At 41.6% G+C, this 17,019-nt stretch overlaps 1 protein-coding gene across 1 annotated transcript in view; it reads right to left on the reverse strand.

Moving 5' to 3' along the window:
- Nucleotides 1-17,019, reverse strand: part of LOC141991353 (scavenger receptor cysteine-rich domain-containing protein DMBT1-like) — a 69,503-nt gene that overhangs the window by 12,298 nt on the left and 40,186 nt on the right. Inside the window, exons 7-9 of the mRNA XM_074959650.1 lie at nucleotides 13,490-13,640; nucleotides 9,346-9,548; nucleotides 325-668 (exon numbers count right to left, since the gene is read on the reverse strand). Of these exons, the coding sequence (XP_074815751.1) occupies nucleotides 325-668; nucleotides 9,346-9,548; nucleotides 13,490-13,640 (698 nt within the window). The remainder of the gene's footprint in view (nucleotides 1-324; nucleotides 669-9,345; nucleotides 9,549-13,489; nucleotides 13,641-17,019) is intronic.

Consider the following 17,019-nt stretch of genomic DNA (forward strand, 5'->3'; position numbering starts at 1 on the left):
CAGAGTGTGACTGCATTGTCGCTGACAGGCTACTGAGGTCAGAGCAGCTAGACCAGGGCTGTGGCTATATACAAACACTCAGGGTGTGACCTGCATACTGTCTGGCTGACGTAGGTCTGGTTGGGAGCTACATCAGCAAGGCATTGTGCGGCACTCCAAGTTGCAGGGCAGGTATTGACACAACCCCTCACTGGTCTGGATTGCACCTCAGAGCATGATAGTATCTTAACATGCTTTTTGTCACAAGCTATTTGTAGAAAATGAAGAAATTGCCGATGGCAAGAATTCCACATTTATAAAAGATCCTGCTCTCTGATTCTTAACTAAAATAGTTATAAGAGAAAAGACAGTACCTGAACAAATGACACTGGCATCTTCACTGTGGCCACAGTTATGTATGCCCCACCCTCTGTGTTGACATTGCCAGACAAAGTATTCATTTCCTCTGCACTGCACATCATCCAGGAAAATATTTCCTCTGCCTTGACCAAATCGGGCACTTCCTGGTGCGGAAATGGCCGATCCACATCCAAGCTGCCTGCATACAACTTGAGCATCATTTATGTCCCATAAATCATCACAGACTGTCCCCCAGGTTCCATTGGCATAAATTTCAACACGGCCCTCACATCTGTTCTGGCCATTCACCAGTCTGAGATCAAAAACACCTTTGAAAGACAGAAAAACAACTCAATGAGCATTCACAAAGTTTCTCACGTTGGCATGCTTTCATACATGTTACTGGAATCTGATTTTCCTACCACAGGGGATACCCTTAATTCCCATTACAGTTAATGAAATATACTTGTGTTCTGCAGAGGAAGAACTGGGCTCCTTCTCTCCTGATAATTGAGAAAATATGACAGATTATATCTTTCTATCACAAACTTTATCACTGACAAAGAAATGTCTTGGAGAAATTAACTCTCCATTCTATGTCTCTCAAACAACGAGAACATTCCAATGGTACTGAGATTTGTTTTCATAAATATAAATTACCTTAAATTGGCCATTTTCATCTCCATCTTTTATGCATTTATTAATAATTCCCATGTTTCATCTTATAAAATACCCATTTCCCTGAATATTTAAAAATGTAAAAGGAAGAAAAGTAAACTCAAAACCAAGAAAGAAAGAAAGAAAGAAAGAAAGAAAGAATAACAACAAGAGAAAAAGAAAACAAGGAAGTCTCTTGAATTGCATCTATGCATGCTTAATATCTTCAGCAATGTGTTTTGGGTAGAAATGTCCAAAACTGAAACAGCCTTGATTGTGGTGTATCGGTTGAGGCACCCTTAATTTAGCAGGCCTTCGCTCAGGCAGCTTTAACAGATCATACCAAATATTATGACCTTCTTCATTTATCAACACAATGAAAGGTTGAATAGGAAAGGCTCTAACATGCATGCAAGAACACTTCAGTTTTAAATTAGAGATGGGCCCAAATCACAGTTTCAGCTGGGATCCAAATGATCCCAGAGGCCAAATATATTTGGATACATGATTTTGGTTCTGTTCCAGTTCTAATTTTAATACATTTTTAAAATTCTGGACAGATTTTCTTCAGAGAGCCAGAGTTATGGGAAAACACAAAATACAAAAAACCTACATGTACGAGTAACTTTATTCACACCACTAGTTCCATTGAAGTCAATGGGATCTACTTGCATGATTCAAATTATTTATGTGCAGAAGTATTTGTAGGATTATTTTTCCTTCTTCTGGGCCCAATTCTTAAACTCTTACTCATGTAGTGTAGGAACTTACCTCCTAAGAAGGTCCTCTAAAATCATTGGCTCTTTTTTTTCAGAGTATGGCAGTAAGGTTCTTCTCCATGTGAGTAAGGGTAGCAGAACTGGTCTTGACTAGGAAAATAGGTGTGTTCTTAATTTGAGTTCATTTGAGATGAAATTCAAATGAAGACAAGGCAGTTGGAAATTTTCACATGAGTTAGCAGGTCAAGTTATAGACCATGGGGCAGCCTACAATTTAACTCAACCTGCTCACTCGTTTCCAAACATCAAACTAGGATTTTACCTTGGGTTAGCTAACACAGGTTAAGAACACTAGAAAAAAGGTGTGAAGACACAGGAAATAAGACCTGCAAACCAAACCATGACTGAAATTTCCACCCCCAGCAAGATGTCAATAGGAACACAGAGAATTTTTAACCTCCCTTCCTCAGATAACTCAAAAATGGCTGCACATGTTTTACTCAAAACTTTCCACACAACACAATCACTTTGAGGCTTCAGACCAAGCACGGGTTGTTTCAGCTGAAAAAAGAATTTGTTTGAGAAAATTATGAGCAATTGGAAAACAAGGGAGAGGAATGGGAGAGAAAAATCAATTTCCCCTTCAATATTTGCGTTAGCTCTAATTAACACCTTACTAACAAATATGTCTGAAGAAATTTTCATTTTGTGAACAGGAAGCAAATTTAATATGCGTTAGTAACTATACTTCACGCTTGCACCGTGCTTTTCATTTTTAAATATCTGAGTGCTTTATGTAGAGGTACAAAGAATTATATACTTATTTAAAAGAAGAGGAAGGAGAAAACAGTGTTAAGAAATATTATGGTTACTCCTTTAGTACCCAATCCTGTAAACATGCATGGAGGCTTTGAAGAACAGATTAGATGAACATGTCTCAGGGATGGTCTAGGTATACTTAATCTTGCCTTAGCACAGAGGGTATAGACTAGAGGGACTCTCAAGGTCCCCTCCAGCCCTACACTTCCAAGAATAACTCTCCTCTCCTGAATAGTTCCATTTAAATATGGCTATTTCAAACGAATATTCATGTGGATTAATTATTATTGGGAGTTTTTTTTTTATTGCTCTTGCACCTAGGACCCCCATTCATAGACCAGGACTCCTTTGTGCTAGGGGATGTTTAACATTTTAAATGACATGTCTCAGTACCATGAGAAGATGTTGGCTAAAATGTCTCCTTTTCTTTCGTGTGTCAGTTGGCTGCTGCAAGAAATTCATCCCAGGAATATATTTCTTTTGTTAAGAAGAGGCCTATTTCTAATTAGAGATGGGCAAAAGATTTCTGGAAAATAGTTTGTCAATTTACTTATTTTGCTAGAATAAAAATCAGCCTTCAAAAATCTGATCCAAGAGTAGTGCAGCTTTGTAGAAACTGTGAGGGTACTTTAGAAGCTTGTAATCTATTTTTTAATCAGTAGGGGGCAACTTCTAAAACTCCCCAACATACATCACCAACCCAACAGTTCAGTCATTTTTGACTTTCACTTGTCCCTGACCCTTTTGCTGGTATCTCTCACAGCCACTCCCCTCTGACCAGCGGGGTAGAATGCATTGTGCAAGAGGCTTTATCATCTCTCTTTACACCAACTGTGTGGTACAACTTAGTTGTGCAGTGACTCCTGAACCTGGTACCCCAGGAGTAGTAATACTGTTATATATTCGATTGGCGAACATTGGAAAAGAGAAAGAGAAGGACAGGGTTAGTGATTTTTTTGTTTTTTGCATCATAATATTTTACCAAAATTATATAGAAAACAGTGTAATTGTAATTAACTTGGTGCCAAAGAGCAACGAGTAGGGTAGCAAAGACACAATGGGTTCCTGAAAGCAGTATAGCACACTTAAATCATTAACTTCTGGGTGAAGGAGAGGGGTGGAACCTTTGACCTCACTCCTATCCATGCACATTTTGACCAATATGATTCATAGAAAGTTTTCATTGCAATTGATGCATCTTTTGATCACAAGCATTTGAAGGTGCAGATCAAGTTACTTCTGTCATGAAAATTATAATAATAACACCACCAAGCTCTTCTATAGCCTTTTTCATCAATAGCGCTCAAAGCAAGTTACCAGAAAGGTAAGTAGTATTATCCTCAGTGTATAGATGGGGAAAATGAGAGACAGAGAGGGAAAGTAGTAATTTTTTTTTTAAAAAAATTGGTGAGCAAGAGAAAAGGCTGGATGGAGTTTTCTTTTCTAGTACAGCTCCGCTCTGAAAAGTGATTCCACCCTGTTCTATGTTTATTGTCTTATCAATTCCCATATCAAATGTACTCCAGTACCACCAGGCTGTAGAGCCCCGTTTCTGCAAACATATACACACACATGCTTAATTCTGCTGACAGGAATAGTTTCATTGAGGCCATTGGGATTAGTCACGTCAGCCAAGTTAAGCACATACATATGTGTTTGCAGGATTGGGGCCTAAGTGCTTCCTTTAAAGTATAAATGCCTAAATAAACTATTGCAGTACTACCGTATCCCTATTTAGAAGTGCTAGCTGCCAAAAGAAAGAAAAAGTTGATATTCAAAAAAATGTATGGCCGTCAGCCTGAAGACAGCCTGCAAAACATACAGAGGCTTATCACTGTGCCGAACTTATTTTCCTATCCAAGGAATCTGGTGTGATTTATATGGGAATTATTTGTGTATTATAATGAGATAATTGAGAAGAATACAACATAGAAATAAAGAAGTAAAAGAATTATGAATTACCTGAAGGCCACCATGTTGGAGTAGTAGGAGGAGCTATTAATACAAAAGGAGAACAATACATAAATCGGCAACATCTGTAATAGTGAGAGAGAGACTTTTAGAGTAATGTGCCAAATTCTAGATAACGCCAATAAAATCATAACCAAATTAACAGCATAACTGAATGGAGGAGAAGGGGCGGGGGAGAGAGAGGGACAAAGGATGAAAATTAGAATGTGGTAAGTAGTGGATGGAGAGAGATGGCTGGTTGGCAAATCATGACACTAGAGAATACAAAGCAGGCACCCATCTTGCAAATAACACAAAACTATATTTCTAGCCAATTGTATAATTCACAAAGCTGATAAAAAGCTAGCTGTCTGCAATTCCTCTGATTACTGTAATGAAGACACTTACTTAAAAGAAGAGGAAGGAGAAAACAGAGTTAAGAAATATCAATGTTAACCCTTTGGGATCCAATCCTGTAAACATGCATGCATGTGAATCCCCACCACTCGAGGTTTTGAAGAAAGGATGTTCTTGGTATACTTAATCCTGGTCTTAGCACAGAAGGAAAAAACTAGATGGCTTCTCAAGGTCTCTTCCAGCCCTACATTTCCAAGAATAATTCTCCTCTGCTAACTAGTCCTATATAAGTCAATATGACTATTCAAATGAATATTCATGTGGATTAATTATTGTTCTTATTTGTATTGCTGTAGAACCTAGAAGCCCCAGTCATAGACCAGATTCCATCTCTCAGTATCACGAGAAGACATTTGCTAAAATGTTTCATTTTCTTGCTTGTGTCATGTGGCTCTGGAAAGAAATTCATCGTAGGAATTTTGTTAGGAAGAGGAATATTTATAATTAGAGCTGGCCAAAAGGTTTTCGGCAAATAGATTATTATCATTATAAATGACTCTTTGAATTGCCACTTTGAATGACAATGAATTCATTGGGAGACGGGCAAAGTGTAAGAATGACTCTATAAGATGGCGGTTAGGACGTTCACTTAGGGCAGTGGCTCTCAACCTTTCCAGATGACTGTAGCCCTTTCCGGAGTCTGGTTTGTCTTGCACACCGCCAAGTTACACCTCCCTTAAAAACTACTTTCGTACAAATAATAAGACATCAAAACAGAAAAGTGTCACAGCATGGTAGTACTGAAAAACTGCTTACTTTCTCATGCAATTATAAAATAAATCAATTGGAATATAAATATTGTACTTACATTTCAGTGTATAGTACTATAAAGCAGTATAAACAAGTCATTGTCTATATAAAAGTTTAGTTTGCACTAACTTTGCTACTGCTTTTTATGTTGCTTGTTGTAAAACTAGGTGAATATCTAGATGCGTTGATGTACCCCCTGGAAGACCTCTGCATACCCCGAGGGGTACTTCTACTCCTGGTTTAGAACCACTGACTTAAGGTACGGTAGACCCAAATTCAACATCCCTACTCCAATGACTATTTAATTATTTATTCAAAGTAGAAGAGCTGGACCAGGAGAGACTAAGAAAATTCTGTATCAGGACATCCCATAGCTCGGTGGCCCAGGAATACTCCTGAAATACTGGAGACCCAAGTTCCAAGTCCGTTGGAAAATGCTGATTCATCAAAACTTTTCTTGGAAACATATCTGTTTCAACAAGCCTTTCACTGGGAAGTTGTCTCAGGTCCAGGAGGGAAATTGGTTTTTGGGAGGGCACTCACCTGATGTGAGAAACCCAGGTTCAAGTGTCTGCTCCCAAATAGATAGAACAGGCATTGAATTTGGGTTTTCTGCATCATAGTGAATGCTTTAACTACCATGCTATTGGCTATTGTGGGGAGGGCTTGCACTAAAACTCTTGTGCTTTTTCATTAAAACCCAAACAGTCTCATTTTTGTTCTGATGAAGAATGAAAACAAAATTTAAAACCTCAGAATTATTCCCCAAACTAGAATTGTCTTGTTTTCCAGCAATCCCTACTCTATACCCCCAGAGCCTGAGAAGAGCAAATAATGTACAGATAGCAAAATGTTATGTCACAAGGAAGGAACTGTGGACGAGTGGGTCTAGCATGGTGTTGGGAGTCAAGAAATCTGGTTTCTAGTCCCACATTTTCAACTGTCTTGTTGTGTGGCCCTTGGCAAGTCACTTAAACTCTATGTCTCAGTTTCCCCATCTGTAAAATGGGGATAAAGATCCTTTACTTCTAGGTAAGCTGTTTTGAGATCCATAAATTAACCCCTGCATATAAATGTAAAGTATGATTATTATACATTTGAGTTAATTTTATATTTTGCAGATTCTCTTCATAATAAATAATGTTTTTTCTTTTCCACTTTTCCTGGGGATTCCTACACATCACGGTAAGAGCTTCTTCCCATTTTTGACAATTTCCTAAAATGCCAAGATTTTTTAATCTTCTGTCATCCTGCCAGCCAATGAAGACTGCATAGTCAGGCTTAGGAAAGCGAACCTCGGTCTGCCAGAGAAGCAAAATAGAACAATAGCATTTGGTTCCAAACGTTTGAATGGTTATTTGAACAAAACCCATACTCTGACATTTTGAGGTTTATTATTAATTAAGATCGGTATTAATTGTTAAGCATCAAATTCTCTGCTGAGAGAAACTGAATCTTCCCTGTAGGTTGTGGAGCCCCAGCAAAGCTACTTCTGCTGCACTCTTGACATGTGTCGGTGAGGGTTGGTGGATGGAAAAGGAACAGCCAGTACATTTGTATTTTCAGTACGCACTGAATAGGACTTGACCATGGCTTAGCTCAGCTTTTATTTTTGCGAGGCCGATAAAATATTCTGTCACCAACATCCTCAGCTCCTCCCCGTCTGTGTACCCCTAAATCACTAACTCTTTTCCCATCCCTCAAAAAAAAAAGTCCCTTTTGTACTCTGCTCACACCCCTCTCTGCATTAGTATAAATCGGCAATATAATCCCAGCACATGCCGACAGTTGGCTGATATTGTCACTCTTCCTTTCCTCCCCGAACCATGGGGTGAGCACTGGATTGTGGCAGGATATTGGGTCAGAGGATGGCAGAACAAAAGGGAATAAGGATAGACAGAGGAGATGTGAGAGAGGGAATGAATAAGTGCGGAAGACAAATATGAGAATCAGGGAGGAGAAGGGATTGTAAAGAAAAAGGAGAAAGTAAACACTAGGATAAGGGAAAAAAAGGAAGATAAATATCATAGAAAATATATCAGGGTGGCATAGGCAAGCCTTTTCCTATTTGGCAGCTTCCCAGCTACCAAACCCTTCTGTGCACCCGTGACACCCATTAGCACCATTCCTTCCCTGGAACAAATGTCTTGGATTTTCAACTTGAAAATATACAGACTATTTTCAGCGTAAAACACAAACAGTGTCTCAAACTGTTGACGTATTGTAAACATTTGCCACAACTCAAACTAAGGCAGCTCCAAGGATAAGAGTAATCTTTTTGACGTTGTATCGCAATTCGTCTAGCAGATTGTGGCACTGAAAGCTTTCGGCAACTCAGGTTCTACAGCTGTCTTTTCTAAGTTGGAGGAGATGGGGACTAGTGTTCATTAGACCATTACATCAAGTTAGAAATAACCTTGACTCATGTGAACTAATATGATGTTGGCCATAGCTCTGCAGTCAGTGTAGACAGGAATGGGTCATATTGAACATCAGGTCAGATAGCTGTGAGCAAACCCCAGGCCTCTTTAAACTTTCACAGTGCTGATGTGCAGAAATTAGAGGTCTTGGAGTTTCCCTGCATGACCTTTCTGTGGCCGCTCACTTGTGCTGTGGTTCCAATGCAATTAGGCTTTTTTTTTTTTTTTTTGCACCCATAAGACATGGATTTGGCTATAAAACAATATTAGACACCTGGAGTTTCCTCAACTCTAAATATAGTTGACTCATATGTGGCTCTAAGTGAGTTCACTAACCTAGAAAAGGTAACAACTAATTAACAAAAACAACATTTACAAGGCAGTCTGGTCCTTTTTAGACCCACAATATTATACATGATTAATAAAGACTGACCTGTCAGATAAGTATTGCTTAATACACCTTGGGCCAGATGCTCAACTGTAAATCAACATAGCTCCATTTACAGTGCTAAAACAGTATAACTTTTCCTAATGTTAACCTTTTGTATGTCTTAATGCTATAAGCTTACTGTGCCTCCATGATCCTGAGAAGAAGCTGACCTCCCTCCCCCCAGAATTCTTGCCCATTTGGTCCAACAGGAAACATTCTTTCCAGAGGCCCCATACCACATGATCAGTCAGAACCTCAGCATCATAAATAACACAGCACAGATGCTATACTAAGGGGAGAGAAGGCTGGGTAACTGGCTGTAGCAAGACACTTTTTGAAAAGACTGGATAAGCTTAAATAGGCTAGGTGGGGGGAGCACAAGAGCCAGCTGGCTAGCTCATTCCCTCCCCTACAGCCAATGGGAAGGTGGTGGACCATAAGAGATAGCCCCCCCACTTTCCCAGCCACACATGCGCTCTCATATCAGCCAGCTCCCGCCCGCCATGTGGGCACTGAGTCCTTCCCCTGTGGCCACTCAATGTTCCTCCCCCTTTGATTGTGGAGGAGGGCCATTTTTGTGGAGAATGCATATTTTTATGGAAAACTTCTTACTCTCTTTACGGTTGGAACTTTCTCTGTTTACATTCTTAAACTTACATGCATTGTTGTAAAACTCTCCCCTTCAGCTGAAATTGCTAAAACTATCTACTGTCAAAGAAGAAATAAAAATGGATAATATAACAGAAAGAATGAGAATCCTAAATAATAAGTGCATTTGGCCAGGTTCACAAAAATGTATGCTCCATGCTAAGCAGCATATCTAAGACAAAGTAATTGTTCTTACCTCCGAAGACAGAATAATAAGTAGCATGAAATCCTGTATTTTGGTAACTGCCATCGCTCGAAAACACAACGGCCATTCTGTTTGAAGAGGATGTAAATGCTTGATAGCCACCAGTACATATTCTTCCCAGCAAAGTCGATGTATATGGCTGTTGTGCATAGATTTCAATAAAATCATAAGCACAGTTACTGTGCGGCTGCAGTCTGTGGAGGGAAAGTTAGACTGTACTCGTAAAGTATCCTTTTGGCTGTCAGTCAAAACACTTTGTTAAAAGTGCCTCAGACACTGTTGGCCTGCAGTCTATAGTAGCCTGACCTCTCATTACACATGTGACAATGTTTGCCTACCACAGATACTACATTTTTGGCACACTGGACTGTTCTTTCACCTAGAAGTGACAGGTCACACACACACAATTAGAGCCCATGTTTCAAAAATGTGGCCTGTATTGGAAATTATGGGTATGTCTTTGTAACCCACACACTTCCTGGGTGCGGTGTTCTGTCCCATTTAGTGGCACCAAGACCATTTAGAGAGACAGACAGAGAGATTAATGAGTCTGCTCTACAGCCTTAGGTAACAGGCAATTGGCTTTTTGCTCATGCAGTAGAGACTCATGCACTAAGCTCCAGAGGCCCCAGGTTTGATCCTGCCCGCCGATGACTGGCGTCTGTCAGTGCTACATCTACACAGCAATATAAGCCTGGGCTCAAGCCCAGACTCAACCTAATTCTCTTTGTGTCCACACACCAATTGTGTTAACCGAGGGCTCTAATATAGGGACCCATGATCCTGCAGGGCTGGGGGGTCCGAGCCAATGTTAAGCTGGGGTCTGGGCTCTATTACTTTTCTGTCTGCCTTCAGCCCTTGCTTGACTCAGGTACCAGAAATCTTCCAGATGTATCCCAGAGTTCCTTGGGGCAACTTCCTTAGTCCTTCAATGCGACAATCTGTGGTGTGGTGTATTGCACTCTAGTGCAAACAGAAGCCACACCTCCCTTTGCATACCGCAGCAGCTCAGATCAGCATTAACCGATTGTGTGCTGAACATGGGTCTGCAAGTAAACTATCAGTAGGGCCCTACCAAATTCAGGGTCCATTTTGATCAATTTCACGGCCAGAGGGTTTTTAAATTAGTCAATCTGACGTTTTCAGATGTTTGCATCTGAAATTTCACAGTGTTGTAACCATGGGGATCCCAATCGAAGAGGTAAACGGAAGTGGGTCTGATCTCCCCCACTACTGCCAGTGGCTGTGCAGGGGAAAGACAAGTCCTGTCCCTCCCCAGCCCAGTCGGGACTCATGGGAAAGAGCTTATTTCACAGTCGGTGACATGTTTTTCATGGCTGTGAAATTGGTAGGGCCCTAACTATGAGAGAGCCTGCAGGGTTTTCAATGGACACCAATCAGAAGAAGCTTTTTGCAAAGAGAGCTGCTTCCTGGTCACAAGAGCACAGCCAGATGTTGGTGCACAGTGTGTGGGTGCCCCTGCACACACAGCCCCACAGGGGCAGGGAGGGCAGAGAGCAGAGTGGGGACCAAGTGGCTACAGGGAGGGGGAGTAGTATAGCTCCTGGCTCAGCATGGCCAGGGACGGGATGACCCCACAATACTCTGGCTGTTCCCCCTCCCTGCAGGACAGCCGCTTGGTCCTCACTGTGCTTTCTGACCCCTTCTGCCCTGGGGCTGTGCATGCAGGGGCACCCAGACAGCGTGCACTGTGCGGGTGGTGAGTGGGAACCAGCCCCAAAACTTCCTCACAACCTGCCAGGGATCCCCTATCCCTGCCTCCCGGGGTGCAGCACGGGAAGGGATAATGGATTCCTGGGGGTGCTGGAACACACTGCACCCCCAGTTCTGGAGATGCGCTTTGCTCTGCAGCTGGCAGCAGCCAGGCTGGGGTGTGTGAGTGTTTCTCCTCTGAAACCAACTTATAATTAAACTTCAAAACAGACAGCCAAAGAAAAACACCTTCATTGACTGTCCCATTTTGAAACTTAAGAATTGCGAAGTGTCCTAGTTTGACAGTCCTGGAGACTGATGTCCTAATTATCCTCAGAACAGGTGCAAATGGGCATTTTCCTGCCAATGTGACTCAGCCTAGAGAGGGAGAGACCAATTCTCAGATTAGATGGTAGTTCAGTATAAAGCCTTCTCAAACCGCAATCGTTCTCCTGAGACAGCTACCAAATGAGCTCATAATGTGGTGTATGTACTCATAGCTCCTTATGGGCACCTGAGTCCCATTAGTTGCACTGTCACAGGTAGGAAAGAGAATGGGCAGTAGGATTTTCTTACAGTGCAACAGATTTGTCAGGCCCGCGTGTCAATGCTAGGGCTGGAAGGGAGGGGAAGCTAGGCATTCTGAGATAGGGGGACTTTGACTTGGGTGCGCACTGCAGTGTGGATTCCAGAGCCCTAGGTTGGAGCCTGGGTCAGAAAATCCTTTATCTAGGATTAAAATGCAGTGTCAATGCTCAAGCCCACGGTTCCCTGACAAGGATCAGCTGCCTTGAGTCCCACTAACCCTAGGCTTACACTGCTGTGTAAACATGCCCTATGTTACTGTACCATATGCTCACCCTGTATAAGCAAATGTCCAGGTGAAGATTTAACAAATTTTGAATATTTAAAATTAAAATATTAATCCTCTTTAAAGAAACCTATGAGAAAAAAAATGCTTCATGCATACTTTTAACCAAATGAAGATATAATATCATGGTATAGATAGGACTGATGTTCTGAGAACATTTCCTTATGTCCTCAAGTCCCCATGTGTGTGATCTAATTTCAACATGTTATGTTATCTGTGCACTGCAATTTACTGACAAACCAGCTTTAAATGAAGAGTATAGCCTAAACTCCTGAATTCCCCCAAGTTACTGTATTCATTGTACTTAACATTTTGTACATATGCTAGATCAAAGGTGGGCAAACTATGGCCCGCAGGCCACATCCGTAGGACGTGGGACCCTCCTACCCAGCCCCTGAGCTCTGTTAGCCCTCCCCTGCTGTTCCCCCTCCCCCGCAGTCTCAGCTCACTGCACCGCCGACGCAGTGCTCTGGGTGGTGGGGCTGCAAGCTCTTGCTGGGCAGCACAGCTGCAGAGCCGCGGCCTGACCCAGTGCTCTGTGCTGCGCGGTGGCGTGGCTGGCTCCAGCCGGGTGGCGCGGCTGCCTGTCCCGGTGCTCTGGGAGGCGCGGCTGTAGCACCGCCAGCCACAGGTGCTCCAGGTAGCGCAGCAAAGGGGCTGGAAGCAGGGGGTGTTGGCTAGAGGGCAGGGAAGTTTGGGGTGGTGGTCAGGGGACGGGGGCGTGGATAGGGGTAGGGCTATCAGAGGGTGGGTAACAGGGGGCTTGAATGGGGGCAAGGGTCCAGGGTGGGCAGTCAGGAAGGAGAGAGGAGGTTGGATGGGGCAGCAGGGAGCAGTCAGGGGCCAGGGTTCCAGGGGCGGTCAGGGAGAAGGGGTGGTTGGATGGGGCAGGAGTCCTGGGGGGGTCAGTCAGGAATGAGAGGAGGGGTTGGATGGGGCGGCAGGGGGCAGTCAGGGGCAGGGGGCTGGGGGTGGTCAGGGGACAGGGAATGGGGGGGTTGGATGAGGCAGGAGTCCCAGGAGAGCCGTCAGGGGGAGAGAAGCAGTGGGGGTCAGATACGGGGAAGGGGCCGGGCCACGCCTGGCTGTTTGGGGAGGCACAGCCTCCCCTAACCAGCCCTCTGTACAATTTCAGAAACCCGATGTGGCCCTCAGGCCAAAAAGTTTGCCTGCCCCTGTGCTAGATTATGTGAAATTGCAATAATATATATCACATGCACACAGAAGACAGAATATTTTTGTAAAAACGGAACCTAATTGCAACAACCCTTTGGAGTTTTTGCAATATAACCAACCCATGTAATGCACCCAGTCTCGTGATTTTGGAAGTCTGGTGTGCACATAAGAAATATAATTAGTGCACAATTGAGTCAGGAAAATTCATTAAATGGGATGAACGTACACTCCATGGTGCTACTCATACCTCCATAAGGCATTCAAATGGTTAAAGGGCGTCCTAATAAAGATCAGTGAAAATAAATGACCAGCTGGATAGCACAATACTTAAAGATCACAAAAGGCTAAATTATAAAAGTCTAGTGCTTTACTTACGCAACATGGTCAAACTGGACATGTACGTAACCGTTATATTGCACTTGTATTTCCCAGATGCATCGTGCATTGTTTGGATAGTAATGAGGATAGTTTGGACTAGAGAACCTCCCAGAAGAACCTGAGAGGTGGCCGCCACAGTGGTAATAGCCTAAAAACATAGATAAAATAAAAGGTCTATATTTCTGTAAGAACTATTATAGTTACAGAAACATTAATTTGTGAGTCTGGGAGGTCATCTTGAATTGTGACAGTGTAAAAAACAGGACAGTTCTGCTATGAAAAGTGATACCAACCTGTTCCATGGTTATTGTCTCATCAAATGTACTCAAGTACCACCAGGCTCGAGAGACCCATTTGTGAAAACGTATGCACACACGCTTAATTCTGCTGACATGAATAGTTTCATTGAGGCCACTGAGACTAGTCACGTCAGCCAAGTTAAGCACATACATATATGTTTGCAAGATTGGGGCCTAAGTGCTTCCTTAATAGCATAAATACCTATTATAGTTGTAGAAACATTAATTTGTGAGTCTGGGAGGTCATACTGGATTGTGACAATCAATGTTAAAAAAGATACATATAGGAAGTGTGGTCCCCAACTATTGAGAAAAAACAACATAACTAAGAAATTTCCATTCTTCCAGCACAGTATAGCAAGGTTTTGTGTACTAATCTCCACAGAAGTGTTATTCCAGCCTATTCCACTGAAGTCAATGGAGTTATACTGATGTCAGTAAGGATAGAATTCAGCCCAAACACTATGTGGAAATCGGTGTTCTCAGCATTTCATGTGAATGTTTCTTTGCTTTTGATATAGGAAAATTTGCCTCCTTCCACAAAGTTTCTCTTCAACTAACAAGCTCAAAGGATCCTTAAAAAATCATGCATGCAGGGAGGAGGAGCACTTGAAAATCAGGTCCTCAAAGAAAAACTGTAACAGTCTCAAATGTGCCTTACTATCTCCTGGGGAAGGACAGGGAACAGAAGTGAGAGAGAGTGGGATGGACTGAACAAAAAATGCTAAAAAGAGACAATTACCGGATGTCGATGAGTCTGAAAGATAAAAGAGAAAGACAGGGTTAGTGATTTTTTGTTTTGTTTTGGGCACTGTAATGTTTTACCCAAAATATATAGAAACCAGCGTAATTGCAATTAACTTGGTGCCAAAGAGCAACAAGTAGGGCAGAAGAGAGACAGTGGGTTCCTGAAAGCAACATAGCACCCTCAAATCCCTAACTTCTGGGTGAATGAGAGGGACGCAACCTATGACCTCACTCCGATCAATGAACATTTTGACCAATCAGTGATTCATAGAAAGTTTTCACTGCAATTGATTCATCTTTTGATCACAAGCATTTGAAGGTGCAGATCAAGTTACTTCTGTCATGAAAATTATAATAATAACACCACCAAGCTCTTCTATAGCCTTTTTCATCTATAGCTCTCAAAGTAAGTTACCAAAAAGGTAAGTAGTATTATTCTCATTGTATAGATGGGAAAATGAGAGACAGAGAGGGAATGCAGTAATTTAAAAAAACGTTTGGTGAGCAAGAATAAAGGCTCACTGGCCCCAGCTTATTTCTCTTATAGTACAGCTCTGCTCTGAAAAGTGATTCCACCCTGTTCCATGTTTATTGTCTCATCAATTCCCATATCAAAGGTACTCCAGTACCACCAGGCTGTAGAGCCCCGTTTCTGCAAACATATACACACACATGCTTAATTCTGCTGACAGGAATAGTTTCATTGAGGCCATTGGGATTAGTCACGTCAGCCAAGTTAAGCACATACATATGTGTTTGCAGGATTGGGGCCTAAGTGCTTCCTTTAAAGTATAAATGCCTAAATAAACTATTGCAGTACTACCGTATCCCTATTTAGAAGAGTTAGATGCCAAAAGAAAGAAAAAGTTGATATTCAAAAAAATGTATGGCCGTCAGCCTGAAGACAGCCTGCAAAACATACAAAGGTTTATCACTGTGCCGAACTTATTTTCCTGTCTAAGGAATCTGGTGCCATTTATATGGGAATTATTCGTGTGTTATAATGAGATAAAATTGAGAAGACTACAACATACAAATAAAGAAGTAAAAGAATTATGAATTACCTGTTGAAGGCAGCCATGTTGGAGGAGGAGTAGTATCTATTAATACAAAAGGAGAACAACATATAAATTGGCCACATCTTTTAATAGTGAGAGAGAGACTTTTAGAGTAATGTGCCAAATTCAAGATAACGCCAATAAAATCATAACCAAATTAACAGCATAACTGAAAGGAGGAGAAGGGGCGGGGGAGAGAGAGGGACAAAGGATGAAAATTAGAATGTGGTAGGTAGGTGGATGGAGGGAGATGGCTGGTTGGCAAATCATGACACTAGAGAATACAAAGCAGGCACCCATCTTGCAAATAACACATAACTATATTTCTAGCCAATTGTATAATTCACAAAGCTGATAAAAAGCTAGCTGTCTGCATTTCTTCTGATTACTGTAATGAAGACACTTACTTAAAAGAAGAGGAAGGAGAAAACAGAGTTGAGAAATACAAATGTTAACCCTCTGGGATCCAGTCCTGTAAACATGCATGCATGTGAATCCCCACCACTCGAGGTTTTTAAGAAAGGATGTTCTTGGTATACTTAATCCTGGTCTTAGCACAGAGGGAAAAAACTAGCTTCTCAAGGTCCCTTCCAGACCTACATTTCCAAGAATAATTCTCCTCTGCTAACTAGTCCTATATAAGTCAATATAACTATTCAAATGAATATTCATGTGGATTAATTATTATCGTTTTTATCTGTATTGCTGTAGACCTAGGAGCCCAGGTCATAGACCAGACTCCTTTGTGCTAGGGGCTGTTTTACATTTTCAATGACATCTCTCAGTATCACAAGAAGACATTTGCTAAATTGTTTGATTTTCTTGCATGTGTCATATGGCTCCTGAAAGAAATTTGCCCTAGGAATGCATTTCTTTTGTTAGGAAGAGGGATATTTATAATTAGAGCTGGGCAAAAGGTTTTCGACAAATAGATTATTATCATTATAAATGACTCTTTGAATTGCCACTATGAATGACAATGAATTCATTGAGAGAGGGGCAAAGTGTAAGAATGACTCTATAGGCTGGTGACTAGGATGTTCACTTAAGGTAGTGGCTGTCAACCTTTCCAGATGACTGTAGCCCTTTCCGGAGTCTGATTTGTCTTGCATACCGCCAAGTTACACCTCCCTTAAAAACTACTTGCTTACAAAATAAGGAGACATCAAAACAGAAAAGTGTCACAGCATGGTAGTACTGAAAAATTGCTTACTTTCTCATGTAATTATAAAATAAATCAATTGGAATATAAATATTGTACTTACATTTCAGTGTATAGTACTATAAAGCAGTATAAACAAGTCATTGTCTATATAAAAGTTTAGTTTGGACTTCACTAGTACTTTTTATGTTGCTTGTTGTAAAACTAGGCGAATATCTAGATGAGTTGATGTACCCCCTGGAAGACCTCTGCATACCCCGA

Source organism: Natator depressus, chromosome 7 (genome assembly GCF_965152275.1).
Source record: "Natator depressus isolate rNatDep1 chromosome 7, rNatDep2.hap1, whole genome shotgun sequence".
In the NCBI taxonomy this organism is placed as follows: Eukaryota; Metazoa; Chordata; order Testudines; family Cheloniidae; genus Natator; species Natator depressus.